This window comes from Myotis brandtii, unplaced genomic scaffold (genome assembly GCF_000412655.1).
Source record: "Myotis brandtii unplaced genomic scaffold, ASM41265v1 scaffold59, whole genome shotgun sequence".
NCBI lineage: Eukaryota > Metazoa > Chordata > Mammalia > Chiroptera > Vespertilionidae > Myotis > Myotis brandtii.
The window spans coordinates 5388637-5404477 of NW_005370223.1; the positions used below are offsets into that span (position 1 = coordinate 5388637).

The following is a 15841-nucleotide window of genomic DNA, read 5'->3' on the forward strand; positions in this document are numbered from 1 at the left end:
CCCCCCCCCCGCCCTCCCCCCCCCCCCCCCCGCCCCCCAGTGTCTTGTGTCCATTGGTTATGCTTATATGCATACATGTAAGTCCTTCGATTGATCTCTTAACGCCCCCAGTCTTCCCAGTGTAAAAGAATATCTTTTATTGATTTTTTTTTAGAGAGAAAGGGAGAGAAAGAGAGAGAAACATTGATGTGAGAGCAAAACATTGATCCACTGCCTCCCACACTCCCCCTACTGGGGATCGGGGATCGAGTTGCAACCCATGCCTGTGCCCTTACTGGGAATCAAACCAGTGACCTTTCAATGCACAGGGTGACTAAGCCCAAATAAGCCAACCGGCCAGGGTGAAATTACTCTTTTTTAATGTAACTAGAAATTATTATTGTTTTCCCGAAGCAAACAGTAGAAATTGTTTAAAAGCCAATTATCAAAAAAAGTTTTTAGCTAGATTTAGAAATTAAATATTACAATGAATGTGCTCACTTACCATTTTTCTTACTGCTCCTGGGAAGTGTGTTTATCTGGTTCCAGGACGTTATTATTTAATAAACCTTTTTCTGCTAAATGGTTTCTTTTCTGCTGATGATTTAAAAACCCTGAATAGTTAAACAGAAGGAATGTTCCAGAGAGGATGGTGGCAGGCCCCTCTGAGAATCTGTTTTAATGAGAGGGTGAAATAGTCCCTTAAAGAGATACTGGTTTTGAATATGAGCTTTCAAAATTCACCCACACACACGCACACACACACACACACACACCCCTAAAACCACTTCATAGATCCACCGTATTTAAAACTGTAAAATGTTTATTCCTGTCTTCCATCGCTTTTTTCACATTTACTGGACACCACATTCTTTCCCCCCTAATTGGTGGGACTTTTCCTTTCTCGTTAGCTATATAAGATCATTCTTTCATCGCAAACACATAACCTAGGCTTTCATTTGATTTCATGTGTTTTGCTTGGGGCCCAATTATTTTCCTTCTTCGTTGATTCATTTTAATGAAACAACAAATAACCTGACGATCTCACATTTTTTAAAAAATATATATATTTTATTGATTTTTTACAGAGAGGAAGGGAGAGGGATAGAGAGTTAGAAACATCGATGAGAGAGAAACATCGATCAGCTGCCTCCTGCACACCCCCTACTGGGGATGTGCCCAGAACCAAGGTACATGCCCTTGACCGGAATCAAACCTGGGACCCTTCAGTCCACAGGCCGACGCTCTATCCACTGAGCCAAACCAGTTAGGGCGATCTCACATTTTTTTAGTACTGTTCGGTTGGCTTGAAAAATTACAAATGGTACCTGGAGGCAGAGTCTGATGGTTTCATGAGACTCATCTGCTTACTGAACAGAACCGCAGAGCTGGTGGTCTCGGCCGCCCTCCAGCATTCACCGGGGGGCCTCTCTCACCGCCCCTTTCAACAGGAACAAGCTTTACGTCTTCGCAACACCCCCAAGTGTGAACACAGGCAAACCTAAAGTTTTTCCTTTTTGTTTACAAAATCTCAAACTTGCCAAGAGAAAGTTTTCCCCAAATTAAATTAAGCCCTTGGAGATATGGAAGCCAAAATAAGGTGAAGCCAATCTGGAAAAAGTTCTTTGAAGGGGCTCCAGGAATGCAGAGCCGCCACCGGTTTCTCCGAAAAGACGAGGTCTGGGAAGAACTGAGCGCTCAGTAAATGAGCGGCTCGTCATTGTTCAGTGAGCCCCGGGGTGGGTGCTGGTACCATCTCCACCTCGCAGATCGGGAAGCACCCCAGCTTAGAGAGGTGCTGCGGCTTTTCTGAGGTGGCTGCTGGTTGGGTTGCACTCACACTGACAGCCCCCAGGTGCTGTGGTCAGTCAACATTACAAAGGAAAATCCTGACAGCGGCAACAGCTTCCTCCCTTGAAGGACAAAGTTACTATCATATATATATATGATTGATTTGGGGGGGAAGGGAGAGGGAGAGAGATGGAACATCAATGATGAGAGAGAATCATTGATTGGCTGCCTTCTGCACGCCCCATATTGGGGACTGAACCCACAACCCAGGCATGTGCCCTGACCTGGAATTGAACCACGACCTCCTGGTTCATAGGTCGATGCTCAACCACTGAGCCACGCCAGCCGGGCCAAAGTTATTTTCTTGAAGAAATCTATCTAAGAAAATTAGAATTTCAATTTTGAAATAATATCGCCACCCTCTAATAATGAATGGGAAATAAACAGGGATAGCAACATGAGTAATTCAAATAGCAAAAAGCACTCATGTAACAAACTAGAATAGGCAGTGCAGTCTCCCCTCCCACACCCCCCTCCCGTCACACACATAACGGACTCACCACCCATGTCTGTTCCCAGCGTGGCCTGGTGCTGGGCGGCCCGGGGTAATTGAGGCAATGGGAAGTGGAGGTGAAGGGATTGAGTCTGTGGTTCAAATTTAGTGGAAGATAATCCATGTGAGGGTTTACAGTTCGTGTCATGTGTCTGTGTCCTGCCCCTCCCGCTACCTAAAAGCCATTTCTTTTGTTTAAATCTGTTCTGCCTGCATCTCAAAAGTACAACTTTATGTGTTTCAAAATTATTGCTAACATGGAGGGCTGCCAGACACTAGACTTGGTCTTTGAGAGGCGATCGAGTGTCTTATCATAGAATGGCAATTTTCAAGACTCCTATTACTAAGAAAGTACCATCGTTTGAGAAAGAACTCAATTTTCTTCTATGAATTAGTGTTGCTTTAACTGGGGACTATTACAGTTTCTAGAAATATCATTTGGGGTGGAAAGAGGTTGGGCACTATTGTGCTAGAGGGAGGGAGCCCCGTGTGTAGGTCTGAGAGGATGGCTGATTGCCACTTTGGACAGTAACTTCTGCTCCTGTGCCTGTAACTTCTTGTCCCACACCAGTCCCTGAGGGTGTTACTATACAACTAGTGAAACGAAGAATGGAAAACTGAAATAAAACATGATCAGTTCATGCAGTGTATAAGAATAAGTTCATTACCAAAGCACTATCCATGTCTTCATGCATTCAGCAGACTATCAGAAAGTATCAGGCATGATTTGTAAGCGACAAAAGAGTTTGAAGAGACAAAATGGTTTGAATGAAGTTAAATATCACTGAGTAGCATAGACGAATAAAAAGAGCTTAGTTTTAAGCCCATCCACATTGATTTAAATTCAGCATTAGAAGCCACAGTGCACATATAGATACATGTGTGCTTGTGTGTCTGCACATAGGAAATGAACTTTGGTCAGTTTGAAATCAAGTCAGGATCAGCATTCTTTGAAAAATGAAATGAAATAGAATAAAAATACTAACGTACATGGAACACCGTACTGGGCTACCATGTACAATGCTTATCTTACTCTAAAATTATGACTAATACAACATTGATGTAACATCGGCCCATACAATTCCTTCTTTAGAAACAGGTGCATCAAACCCAAATAAAATATTAGGTTTAGCCTAAAGGGAAAATTCCAAAAAAGGTTGCATCTTAAATGATATCTGTGAGGATATGATAGTCATTAGTAATAAGATTATCAACTCCTACTTTAATATCAAGAGTCACCCTTTTTCCTGTCACATTCTATGAGTCACAGATTATGTCTTCATATAATTTCTGCCATCAGAGTTCCGGATTGTGTATGGAAAAGTGCTCATTTGTAAGGTTGTATTATCGTGGAAATCCAAGGGCTCTGGCTTCGTATGTAGACAGAACTGCTTAGGTTCCACTCCGAGGTTGGCCCCTTAAAACTAAGTGACCATTAATTAGGAGGGAAGGTACATGTTTCCTACTCCACAAAGTAGGAATAATTTAAAAAGCTACTTATCAGAATTGTCCAAGCGAATGTTTGTGAAGTATATACACTCAGCTCCTTAAAAACTGGTGCTGTTCCTGTTATTTGCTCCGGGGCCAGGACCAAATGATGGAAATACATTTAATGCCTCTAAAACCCAGCTCAAGTGTCCACACACTTAAGGAAACACATTGACCTCTGGCTTGGGAAAAGCATTCTAAAGGAAGTAACTCATTAGACTTCTTGTGAGCCATTCAGGTGTTAAGGAGCTGCTTTTTTTGAGTTTGAAAAACGTCTCAGAACCTACTTGGACTAAGGTTTATTTATTCCACCTTAGTTTCAAGTCTGAGCGAATCCTCCTAGAATGACCCTCCACTGTTTCCTGAGTTTGAGCTGATCCCATGTGACCTTCACAGACAAAGAGGACCACATGGTTGAGGTCAGGTGAGATGGGCAAAGTAGGACCGTCATCCACCACGTTACTAGTGGGGTCTGTTGTCTTAGGTACTATCTCGCTTTTGGTGATGAGGAAATACAAACTCAGAGGTTCATAACTCACTGAAGGCCACAGGGCTTGGTGAGAGGAGGACAGAAATTAAATCCAGGTCCGTGTGTCTTCCCCTCCAGCGTCCTTTCTTCCTGTGCTTTGGGTGCCGCCCTACGTGGATTCCTTGTATATCCAGTTCTCAAACATATAAACCACCCCGAGTTCTTGGCTTTAAAAAACTCTTTTTCGGCTTCAGAATTGGCAGTAGTGCCCTGAGCTGTTTTCAGCATTCCAGCTTCATTATTTCACTAGTCCAGACAGAATCCACGTCTTTCAGGAGAGAAGCAATTTTTATATTAATTACACCGTTCCTTTTAATCTCCAGCAATATATACAAAAATAATTAAAAGGGGGTAGTTATAATTTACCCAGCATGTGAAACTTAATTAAGGGGAAAGCATTAAAAATTCCTTTGACGGCATTCCAGAATCACACACATACACCACTGGTCATATGCAAAAAAATGAAAAAAATAAAAGATAGCAAAATGATTTACCATCATGCTGCCCGTAACAGTTAAAAAGGAACCCAATCCTATAATTCTGTGTAGAATGTAACTTGCCAGAAACATACATGAAAGCATCGTGCATTCACCCATGCTCAGTGCCCTTTGCTGAAACACCCATTGTTTTCCCCAAAGGGCTGGCTTTTGAACTTTTCTTTGGGTCTTTGTGGTGCCTGCAGGATATGGAGGTGCTTTCTCTGCTTCTCTCCAGTGCAGCACCCCAACCTAGTCTCCTTTGTGAAGGAATTTGCAATCATCCAAAAATGTCTCTCTGCCCCATCGAACTTTCCACAGCATTTCTCTACCAGCTGGTTGCCATGGAGGCTGTGCTGTGATTTTTTCTCTACAAGGTGTTAATATCTGGTGACGATGTATTGTTTGATTTGCAAGATAAATATAGGCAGTGGTTAAAAGTTTGGCCTTTGGCAGCAAACAGACCCGGATTCAAATCTCACAGGTTGGCCTGCTACCAGCCACCTGGTTTTCTGCAAGCAGCAACTTCTCTGCAGGAGGAGGATGCTAATACCCACCGCACGGTGGGTTGTAGGGATCAGGTGAGGTCACGTTGGTAAAAGGCTTGACACTCCGTGAGTTCTCAGTTTGTGGCAGTTTTTATTATCCCAAGAGTATTTGCATTTTAATGTCAGGAGATGACAATGCCCTTACAAAAGGAATGACTGTTTTCGAATGGGACTGCGGGCTTGAGAACAAGCGGACTTCTTGGAGCAGGTAGTATGCAAGTCTACCACATAGTTAATTGCCTCGTCTTCCCAGATGGGGTGTTTGTGTCCACCCCAGAGGGAAAGGATCGAGAAGAATAATCTGTCACATAGACTTCATTGATGGTTTGTATAGGACCTCAACGACAGACTTAGAAAAGACCATGGGATGCACCCAAACAATTCAGTGATTTTAATTTGCCCTGGAACTGTGCTACTCAAAGTGTGGTCTGACGTCAGACTGGCAGCATCCGCCCACCTGGGAGCTTGTGAGAAAGGCCAATTCTTTGCCACATCCCAGACATACTGAATCTTTGGGAATGGGCCCAGACAACTGCATTTTCCCAAAGCCCTACAGGTGAATCTGACGCACCCCAACATTTGAGAAGCACTGTTATAGAACATCTACTCAAGCCTCTAAGGTACAGGCATCGAGACTCATCCTATGTCTTTGGGGGCACCTAACAGGCCCCAGAGAATGTACATGGCCGTGCATCCCCTTACTCCTCGCTCTGACATTCCAAGGACACACACAACCATAGAGGACTCTATCACTCGCAACATGACTTAACAATGAGATCGACTTCATTTTTATTTCATTAGACAAACTCCCATTTCTTCTTCCCAGGGCTTTATTCTTCTTGATAACTCAAGCTAGTCATGCATTGTTGGGTTGTCCCTTTGTGTGCAAATTACTAAGGTTAATAAAAACTACCTTTTAACTCAGATTCAATTAGCATGCATTTTTTTTTAGAGACCCATTTCAACCGATGATAATTTTGTTCCATCATGCTGGTTTTTACTATAGAAACATCTCAGCCATTTTCCTATGTATATCCCCATCCTCACCAAGTAGATGTTAGTATTATATAGATATTTACAAACCGGTCTACAAAACATGTAGCTTTTATATTGGCATCATCACTTGTTTTTAGGAAAAGCAAGTCCATCCAAAATGTGATATGGTCACAATTATGTGCTGTACAATGCTTTTCAAGTGGGGTGATTCTTTTTCAGTGATAGTGGCTCGCATGCAAAAAAAATCACTCACTAAAATCACATCACTTCCCGATGATTAGAGGGAATCTCAGATGGAGGGGATTGAATGGTGACCCTCAAAAATGATATGTTCATGTTCTAACTTCTAGAACCTGTACATATGATCTTATTTAGGAAAAAAAGGTCTTTACAGATGTAATTAAGTTAAAGATGAGATTGTCCTGATGAGGATGGACTCTGAATTCAATGGCAATTTTTTAGAAGAGAAGGGAGACAGACCCAAAGGCACAGGAGAGAAGAGCATGAGAACAGCGGTAGCATGAGAGGGACGCATCTACAAGTCAGGGGACACAAGGATTGCCAGCAACCACCAGAAGCCAGGAGAGAAGTGTGGGGCCCATTAATTTTCAGAGCCTCCAGAAAGAGCCAACCCTGCTAACGCTTTGATTTGGAACTTCTGGCCTCCAGAACTGTGAGAGAATAAACTTCTATTGTTCTAAACCTCCAGGCTTGTGGTAATGTGTTATGGCAACTCTAGGAAACCCAGCTCATTGCACCGGCTCATTACAAATAGCTTCTACTGGTTGTAGCTGCCAACATTTACAAAACCTGGGTTTGAGAAACTTTCTTAAGGAACTAAGTTAAGGAAGGCTTAACACCAAGTTGCTGAATTTCTGTTTTTAATACCATAAGTCATACACCTTTAAGCAAGCAACACTCACCAAAGGACACATTAACACAGTTTTCAGAGCAGGAGATACATCCATTAGCATTTCATTCCTTGGACAAATGTGCATGTGGGCAAAGCACCATCAGTGTGCATGCGGTGTTCAGCCAGTTAGAAAACCTTGACAGTCCCACAGTAGTAGGTGAATGGCTTACAGCAGTGATTTTTCAACCTTTTTCATCTCATGACACACATACACTAATGACTAAAGTTCTGCGGCACACAAAAAAATAACTGGTAGAAGAAATGCAAATATAACATCATTAGGATACCACTTTGTACCCATGGGATTGGCCCCAAAAGTAGAAATTTGGTGAGAAATAGAATTCTTGTTGGAGTCTAGACTGACATGAGCCATTCTAGGGAGTGAGTCTGGAGGGCCATTCTGGGGAGCACATCCAAGTAGGTTTTTCTGTGATTAACCATCAATAGGGGTCCCAGGAATAAGGAGTTTTATTTAAAACAAAACAAAACACAAAATCAAACTGCCTTTGTTCTATTCTGGATTATTTTCAGCTTGTTGGTTTTATGGACTTTCTTTTCTTATTATTTGAATTATGGATAGAAAAAGCAAATAGGAGTACTACTCTCAACCTAATTCACAAAACAGAATGAGTTGTATTCATAAGAGAAAGTAATTACAGTTTTGGTGAAGGATGACGTGAATTTAGGTTTTGTGACAAATGAGGAGTAAACAGTTAAAATGATTACATATGTGAACTTTAGGGAAACAGACTACAAAATTTTAAAGCATTAGCATAGGGAACTCGGAACACCACCACCCTGGAGTGTTCTGGCAATGTCACAGGACAGGGGATGAGGAAACAACCATCTGACCAGAAACATGGCAGATTCTGTAGACAATGAACACTTTGTACACCCTGGAAGTCAGCTGTAGTAACTAACTCCTAACTCAGAAGGGAAATTGTAAGAGGTCTATTTGTTTTATAAATATCATCATAATTGAGTCTTCCTCTGACCCCCTGTGTGGGGTGGGCTGTGACTGCACAGAGTAAGAGTACGGGGCCTAATCGAGAAGGATGTGGTAGGTCATGGTCAAAGATTTAGCCTTAGGAAAAATTATGAAAAGCTCATGGTCATAGTTTCATTTTAGAAAAGTTATCGTGGAGGCTTAGAGAGGAAGAACATGGGTGATTAGATGATCAGTTTGTGAATAAACGTGGCCTCAAAGAAAAGCAGAAGGGTTGTATCATGATGCCAGCCAAGCAGGATGTGACAAATGTTTATGTAGTGCCCAAGGGACAGAATTAAGGTAGGATGTCATTTCTAAGGAGGCCAAGAGTAGGGAGGAAAAAACCCTCAGATGGCAGCCATAAGCTAGAAACCGCAGGAAGTAGTGAGCAGTAACACTGGGAATATCATGTCCAGACCTGCAGGCCAACTGAGGCCGTGACCGTGGAGACAGTGAGCAATGGAGATTTTTATCACAGTTGTGTTTGTGGTACCAGAGAGCTAGACTACCAAAAGGCCCATCTCTGAGGAGAGGGAGTGAATTGTGACTGATGGTCCCCATGAAATTCTATGTAGCTGCAGTTAGATTGGGAAGGTCCAGAGTGAGGCTTGCCAGATAAAATACAGGGTGCCCAGTTAAATTTGAATTTTTGATGAAGAACAAATACTTTTTTTTGGATAAGTATATCCCAAATACTTGCTAAATCTGGCAACCCTACCCATAGCCCAGTACAATTTGTGAAAATGAAAGCTATGTATGCAGGCAAATCAACACAACTTATAAGAATACTAGAGGCCCAGTGCATGAAATTCTTGCACAGGTAGGGTCCCTAGCAGCTGCTGGCTGCTGGCTGGGGCCTTCCTTCATTCCATGCCACCCCCTGTTGGTGAGCACACGTCACAGAGAGCAATTGAACTCCTGGTTGGTTGAACTCCTGAGGGGACACTTTGCATATTAGGCTTTTATATATAGAGATGCCCTGGCCGATGTGGCTCAGTTGGTTGGAGTGTCGTCCGATATACCAAAGGGTGGCAGATTCCATCACTGGTCTAGGCAAGTGCAGGAGGTGACCCATTGATCTCTCTCTCTCTCTCTCTCTCTCTCTCTCTCTTTCTTCCTCTCTCTCTCTCTCTCTCTCTCTCTCCCCCTCTCCCTTTAAAAAATCAATTTAAAAAATTTAAAAAGAGAAGAATACATTAATAGCTATTAATAGCTAGTGTTTGTGGGTGTGGATAATAGGGATTAAAGCAATAAATAAGTACTGTACTACACAAATAAAAGAATAGAGGGCCTTGGTGATACTGAGCTGAGTATGATTCCCTCAACCTCTCCCGGAATTTCCTCCGGAAGTCCTGATGACACTGCCTGGCTGATGAACAGAATATTCTATTCTACGAAACAATCCCTATGGAATACCCTGGCATTCCCAGCAAACTTAAGTGGCAAGAAAGTGAATACAAGAAGGAATGGGTAGGAAACAAGGGACTCAGGAGGGAAAGCATAATTTTATAAACCTAATAAAAAATGACACTAATGAGCAAATCAGTTAGGCACATTGCTTCACCTAAGATTTAGTTTTTTAATAGAGGAACATGGTTACATTCTTATAAATATTAGTGAAAGACTATCAACAAGTATAAATCTGTAGCTGTTGCCATAGAAACGGCTAGAAGAAGAGGCAAAGTTTCAGTTTCCCCATTGGAAAAATGACAGTTCTATCCATGTCACTGGGTAACTCTGATTCTTAAAACCATTTCCTTTTCTAACGTTGCAGCGGATTACAAGGAGAGCTTTAATACGATTGGAAACATTGAAGAGATTGCATATAACGCGGTTTCCTTCACCTGGGACGTGAATGAGGAGGCCAAGGTGAGTGAAAAAGGAGCACTGATTGATTGTTCAGACTTTTAAGTAATGTGCCCTTTCTTTGCAGGTGATTTTTTTTTCTTTTTCTTTTTTTTTTTTTTTACAACAGGCTTTATAGGTAGGGAAAGATCTGTTAACTTGAGCCAGAGCAAAAGGAAATGAACCCATTATCTTTCTCTAGAAGTCACACACATTCAATTCTGTGGAGCAAAATTGCCTTTTTAAGGGGGGGGTACGGTGGGGGCGGGGGGAGAAAAGGACGGGTACCTGTGCCTCTGTGGCCTCCTGCGGGATGCCTCCAAAGCCTCCAGGCTCCATTTTAGCCCTTGGGCCTGGCAAAGAGTGGCCACAAAACCTTTCCAACCTGCACTATAGATTCTCCTGAACCCCTTCTCACTGCAGCCTTCTTCAGGGAGAAGGGGTTCAGAGCTAATGCTTCACAGGTACGTGCCTGGGAATGTCTCCTGACCCCATGATTCCTTCCAAGTGTGTAACCTGCTGGAGGGAGGGGGCAGGAAGCAGGGCCACAGGCCTCTGAACTCACTCCCCGAGGTTCCCCACCGCTGTGACCTTGAGCCGTTTTTTTCCTTGTTGACTGCTTAAGCTTTCTCGCTCTCTCTCTGGTGCCAGCCTGGTTTAAAAGGGCAAGAGTCAGGCCTCCAGCAAGGTGTGCCCGGGGGGGTTCCGCCGTTGACAGAGTGAACAAGTGAGACTCGCCGGTACTCACGTTTGCTTTCGGGCCGGGAGTCTCTGAGTGCATGAAAACTCCAAACTTCTGTCTGCACTCTTTTTTTCTGTGTTGTATAGCTTCTGACTCTTGATCCTTCTTTTGCACTAAAGAGAAGTTTCCAGATGAAACCTAAGTTTGTTTTGTACTTCAGTTATGTACCATCTAGGAGGGCGTTACACAACTTTGTCTTCAAACTAATGAAAAGGTCAGTGTAAACAACTCCCTTCAATGCTTTATTGTCTGCAAGCGGGGAAGGCTGGGTGAGAGAGGAAACTGGATTTGAGTTTGCGGGCAGGACTTATGGAAGAAGATGAATTGTTCAGTGTCTCATTCCGCTCACGTATAAAACAATGTAAATGAAACTGGCTTTCGGCCCAAGAAAGGTGACTTAAATGGGCAAGCAGCGAGCGTGCCAGGGAGCTAGAAGGAAGTGGGCCTCAGAGCAGCGGGGAGTCAGGTCAAACGCAGAACTGTAGGGAAGCTTCTTCTAGGGTCCGTTCACCTCCATTTAAAGCTCCTTGTCCAGGGCCGGCCGGTGTGGCTCAGTGGTTGAGCATTGACTTAAGAACCAGGAGGTCACATTTCTATTCCTGGTCAGGGCACATGCCTGGGTTGCAGGCCCAGTGTGGGGTATGCAGGAGGCAGCCGATCAATGACTCTCTCATCACTGATGTTTCTACCTTTATCTCCCTCTCCCTTCCTCTCTGAAATCAATAAAAATATATTTTTAAAAAAGTTTCTTGTTCAAGCCCCAGACTTTCCCTTCGTCCTCTTCTCTCAGAGGCTGGGGTACTGGGCTAGACAAAGAAAAGGCTTCGTGCAAGGCACAGCCGGGCTGGGGTTAGAATCCTTAGCAAGTCATCTTACCTCTCTAGGCCTCACTCAGCTCCTTTAATCAAAACAAAATTAAACAAAACAAACCTTTCCAAATAAACTCTGCCGTGCCAAGTCTGGTGTGTGATGTGTGAAGATCCAGTGCTCTTGGGGAGGGCAGGGGAACCAATAACCACACGGCGCGTGAGGGGCGCGAGGGGCAGGCCCTTCACAGTCACGGGGGAGACACTGGGGTCCTATCCTCGGAAGCGCCTTGCCAGTCAGTATGAAGGAGCTACCGATGTGAGCTGTAATCACAGCCCTAACGTTCATTACCGTGTAGCCTGTGCTAACGAGTGCTAGTGGGTGAATGCCTTAATGGTTATGTGCCAGTAGGGACCCTTTAAAGAAAACGCCAAAACCGAAGGGACAGCTTGAGTGATGGAGGCGCTGAGGTGCCACGGCGAGGCAGTGAATTTGGGTGGAGTTGACCCCTCTTTCAGCCTCATTAAGACAATTCCATGCCGCACCCGGAGGCAGAAGCTTGCGTCTCTTGTTCGAACACGTTGGAGCATGTGTGCTGTTCCAGCATCACAGGTTTAGCTCACAGAAGCTTCTTGTAGCAACATTTGCTTGTTTCTTTAATCTATATATTTTAGTTACTAATACTTGATTATTGCAATTGTATGCAGTCTGGGTTAACCAATAAGTAATACAAAAAATAGTTTCTAATAATTTCCCCCAAAGGACTGGAAAGGCTTTTAAAGAAAAACCATAAAAAGCAAGTCTGTTTCATTAGTGAGGCCAAGAAGATTTTTTTTCATCAACTCGCAGAGCCTAAGGAATTTCTTTAAAATGTTACTGATTTTAGCCTTGGCCGCCGTGACTCGGTTGGTTGGGCATCATTCTGTGCACCATGAGGTTCCTGGGTTCCATTCCCTGTCATGGCACATGCCTGGGCTGCAGGCTGGATTGCCCATAGGGGACGTTGCAGGAGGCAGCCCATCAATGTTTTGCTTTCATATCATTGTTTCTCCCTTCCTCTCTCTCTAAAAGTCAATAAAAAGTAATCTTTAAAAAATAAAATAAAGTATTATTGATCCTATATAATAAAAGGGTAATATGCAAATTGACAGTAATGGTGGAATGACAGGGAACGACCAGTCACTATGATGTGCACTGACCACTAGGGGGCAGATGCTCAATGCAGGAGCTGCCCCATGGTGGTCAGGGTGCTCCCACAGGGGGAGCTCCGCTCAGCCACAAGCCGGGTTGACGGCTGCGAGCGCAGCAGCGGTGGCGGGAGACTCTCCTCAGCAATGCCTAAGATGTCTGACTGCAGCTTGGGCCCAGACATAAGCCGTCAGTCAGACATCCCCCGAGGGCTCCTGGGCTGCCAGAGGGAGGTCTGACTGCCAGCTTAGGCTTGATCCCCTGACCAGGCTCAGGAACCCCTCCGAATGCACGAATTTTCATGCACCGGGCCTCTAGTTTTATAATAAGCAGACTGAATAAAACAAAGCATGTGGTTGAGTAAAAAAGTTTTTTTTTAACAAAACAAGAAGTAAAAGGCATTTCTCCCACAGTGAAATTGTGTGTGATTTTCATATCATGGACTTCTCAGGAGCAGTTGAATTTGCTTTCGAGTTCCTGTTGGCAGCATCCACACAGAAATCTCTTGTAGTCTTCAGGGCTGGGGTCCCATTCAGTGTCATGTGATGCTTTGGTTTGTGTGACCAGAGGACACAAATTGTGGCCTGCAGCCTTCATATGGTCCACGGAACATATATGTATATGTAACATACATTTACATATTTTATTTCAAAAATTTAATTTTTTTGCCCACATTTAATAATCAGGAGGTTACTTTAATCTAGGTTTCTAGATTCTTTGGGGTGATTAAAGAATATGGCAACCATAAGCCCAAGTGTTTGCAAGGCCACCAGTGGTTCTTGTGAGGTACTGTCTAGTCTCTTTAATGCTTTCTCTAGCTTTCACCATTCTGGAACTTTCTCTGCTTGGCCCTGGTGGACATTTGAGTTTCCAGGCCTCAATCCTACCCCCTCAGACAGCCGAATATGCAGTTTACATCTTCACTGGTTTTCTGTGTTGGGGAATGTGGTGACACATGGAGGTTGACAGAGTAGAGCCGAGAGAAACAGGACCAGGATCCCCGCCAGCATTCCCTGGTTCCTTTGGCCAGGCCTTTGGCAGCAGGCCAGAGCGTGACTTGGGTTGGCACTGTGAAAGAGAGCAGCTGTGACATACTTTTGAATGCCCATAATGGCGTCCAATCTTGATCTTTGAAGATGTTTTAAAAATCATCAGAAATCACTTGGGTCCAAATATAAATACACATCAACCAGTTGGACATTCCCACCTTAGGGTTAAAAATGAGATTTCTTTGTACACTTGAAACTTACATGATCCTATTAGCCAATGCCCCCCCAATACATTTAATTTAAAGAATGAGATTACTTTTCTACAAGACCGGCTTTGAAGAAGGCAGTGTCAGAAGAGATGCGACAAATAGAATTTGCCACGGAACAATATGTATATGTAACATACATTTACATATTTTATTTCAAAAATTTAATTTTTTTGCCCACATTTAACAATCAGGAGGTTACTTTAATCTAGATTTCTAGATTCTTTTGGATGATTAAAGAATACGGCAACCATAAGCCCAAGTGTTTGCAAGGCCACGAGTGGTTCTTGTGAGGTACTGGCTAGTCTCTTTAATGCTTTCTCTAGCCTTCACCATTCTGGAACTTTCTCTGCTTGGCCCTGCTGGACATTTGAGTTTCCAGGCCCCAATCCTACCCCTTCAGACAGCCAAATATGCAGTTTACATCTTCACTGGTTTTCTGTGTTGGGGAATGTGGTGACACATGGAGGTTGACAGAGTAGAGCCGAGAGAAACAGGACCAGGATCCCCGCCAGCATTCCCTGGTTCCTTTGGCCAGGCCTTTGGCAGCAGGCCAGAGCGTGACTTGGGTTGGCACTGTGAAAGAGAGCAGCTGTGACATACTTTTGAATGCCCATAATGGCGTCCAATCTTGATCTTTGAAGATGTTTTAAAAATCATCAGAAATCACTTGGGTCCAAATATAAATACACATCAACCAGTTGGACATTCCCACCTTAGGGTTAAAAATGAGATTTCTTTGTACACTTGAAACTTACATGATCCTATTAGCCAATGCCCCCCCAATACATTTAATTTAAAGAATGAGATTACTTTTCTACAAGACCGGCTTTGAAGAAGGCAGTGTCAGAAGAGATGCGACAAATAGAATTTGAGCCACAGCAGCGTCATTTGAGAAACCATATATCTTCCCAAGATGACTGTGTGAAAGGATAGTTTTTATTTGGATATTTAAGTTTATTTAAAAAACAAACAACAGTCAGTATTTGGTTTTCTTACTACATATGCATCATCAAGAGCTAATTGATTTTTCCAGAGCACCTTCCTACGTGTTCCTTTTCTTGCTGACCTACATTTTACTTTCACCTCTCGTTTAGCATGAACAGAAGAAAGGATGTGAAATTCTAATCGTTTAGTTTATTTAAGGAAAAAGTTTGACCTGGGAAGGTGTTAAAACTATTAATTAAAACGAGGTTTGGAATGAACTGATTTCTGGTATCAATGGCAGCGCGAATCTGGCAGAGCTATCCCCGAGTTCTTCCACCCAGAACCGGTTCTGCTGGCTGTGCCACCGTCTTCCTGCACAATGACAGGAGCAGCAGCAATAGTCTCCAACAGGACATTTCCCCCAGGGTCTGGACGCTGCTGTAGTGTGAACAGGTGTCCCTGGGTCCCTGGCAATGACTCAGGTGACATCTAGGTGGGTAAGGTTGGGAGTCCCAGTCCACCCTGTTACAGCTTGGAAATTGATGGGGGATGGGCGGCAGTAGGTGACAGAGGAAAAGGCACCTGGGTGCTCATCTTGGCCCCGGAAGGGCTGGCTTTGTGACTTCTCCCTGCTGAGCCTCACTCTCCTCAGCTGGAAGGGAAGCAGGGATTATCAGAATAGATTACTGAGCCCTAACCGGTTTGGCTCAGTGGATAGAGCAGCGGCCTGCGGACTGAAGGGTCCCAGGTTCGATTCCGGTCAAGGGCATGTACCTTGGTTGTGGGCACATCCCCAGTAGGGGGTGTGCAGGAGGC

General features: G+C 43.7%; 1 protein-coding gene across 4 annotated transcripts in view; it reads left to right on the forward strand.

Moving 5' to 3' along the window:
- Positions 1-15841, forward strand: part of GRHL2 (grainyhead-like transcription factor 2) — a 124463-nt gene that overhangs the window by 68522 nt on the left and 40100 nt on the right. For all 4 annotated transcript variants that reach the window (XM_005879276.2, XM_005879277.2, XM_014550261.1 and 1 more), the window contains exon 8: positions 10036-10130. In XM_005879276.2, coding sequence (XP_005879338.1) covers positions 10036-10130 — 95 coding nt within the window. The remainder of the gene's footprint in view (positions 1-10035; positions 10131-15841) is intronic.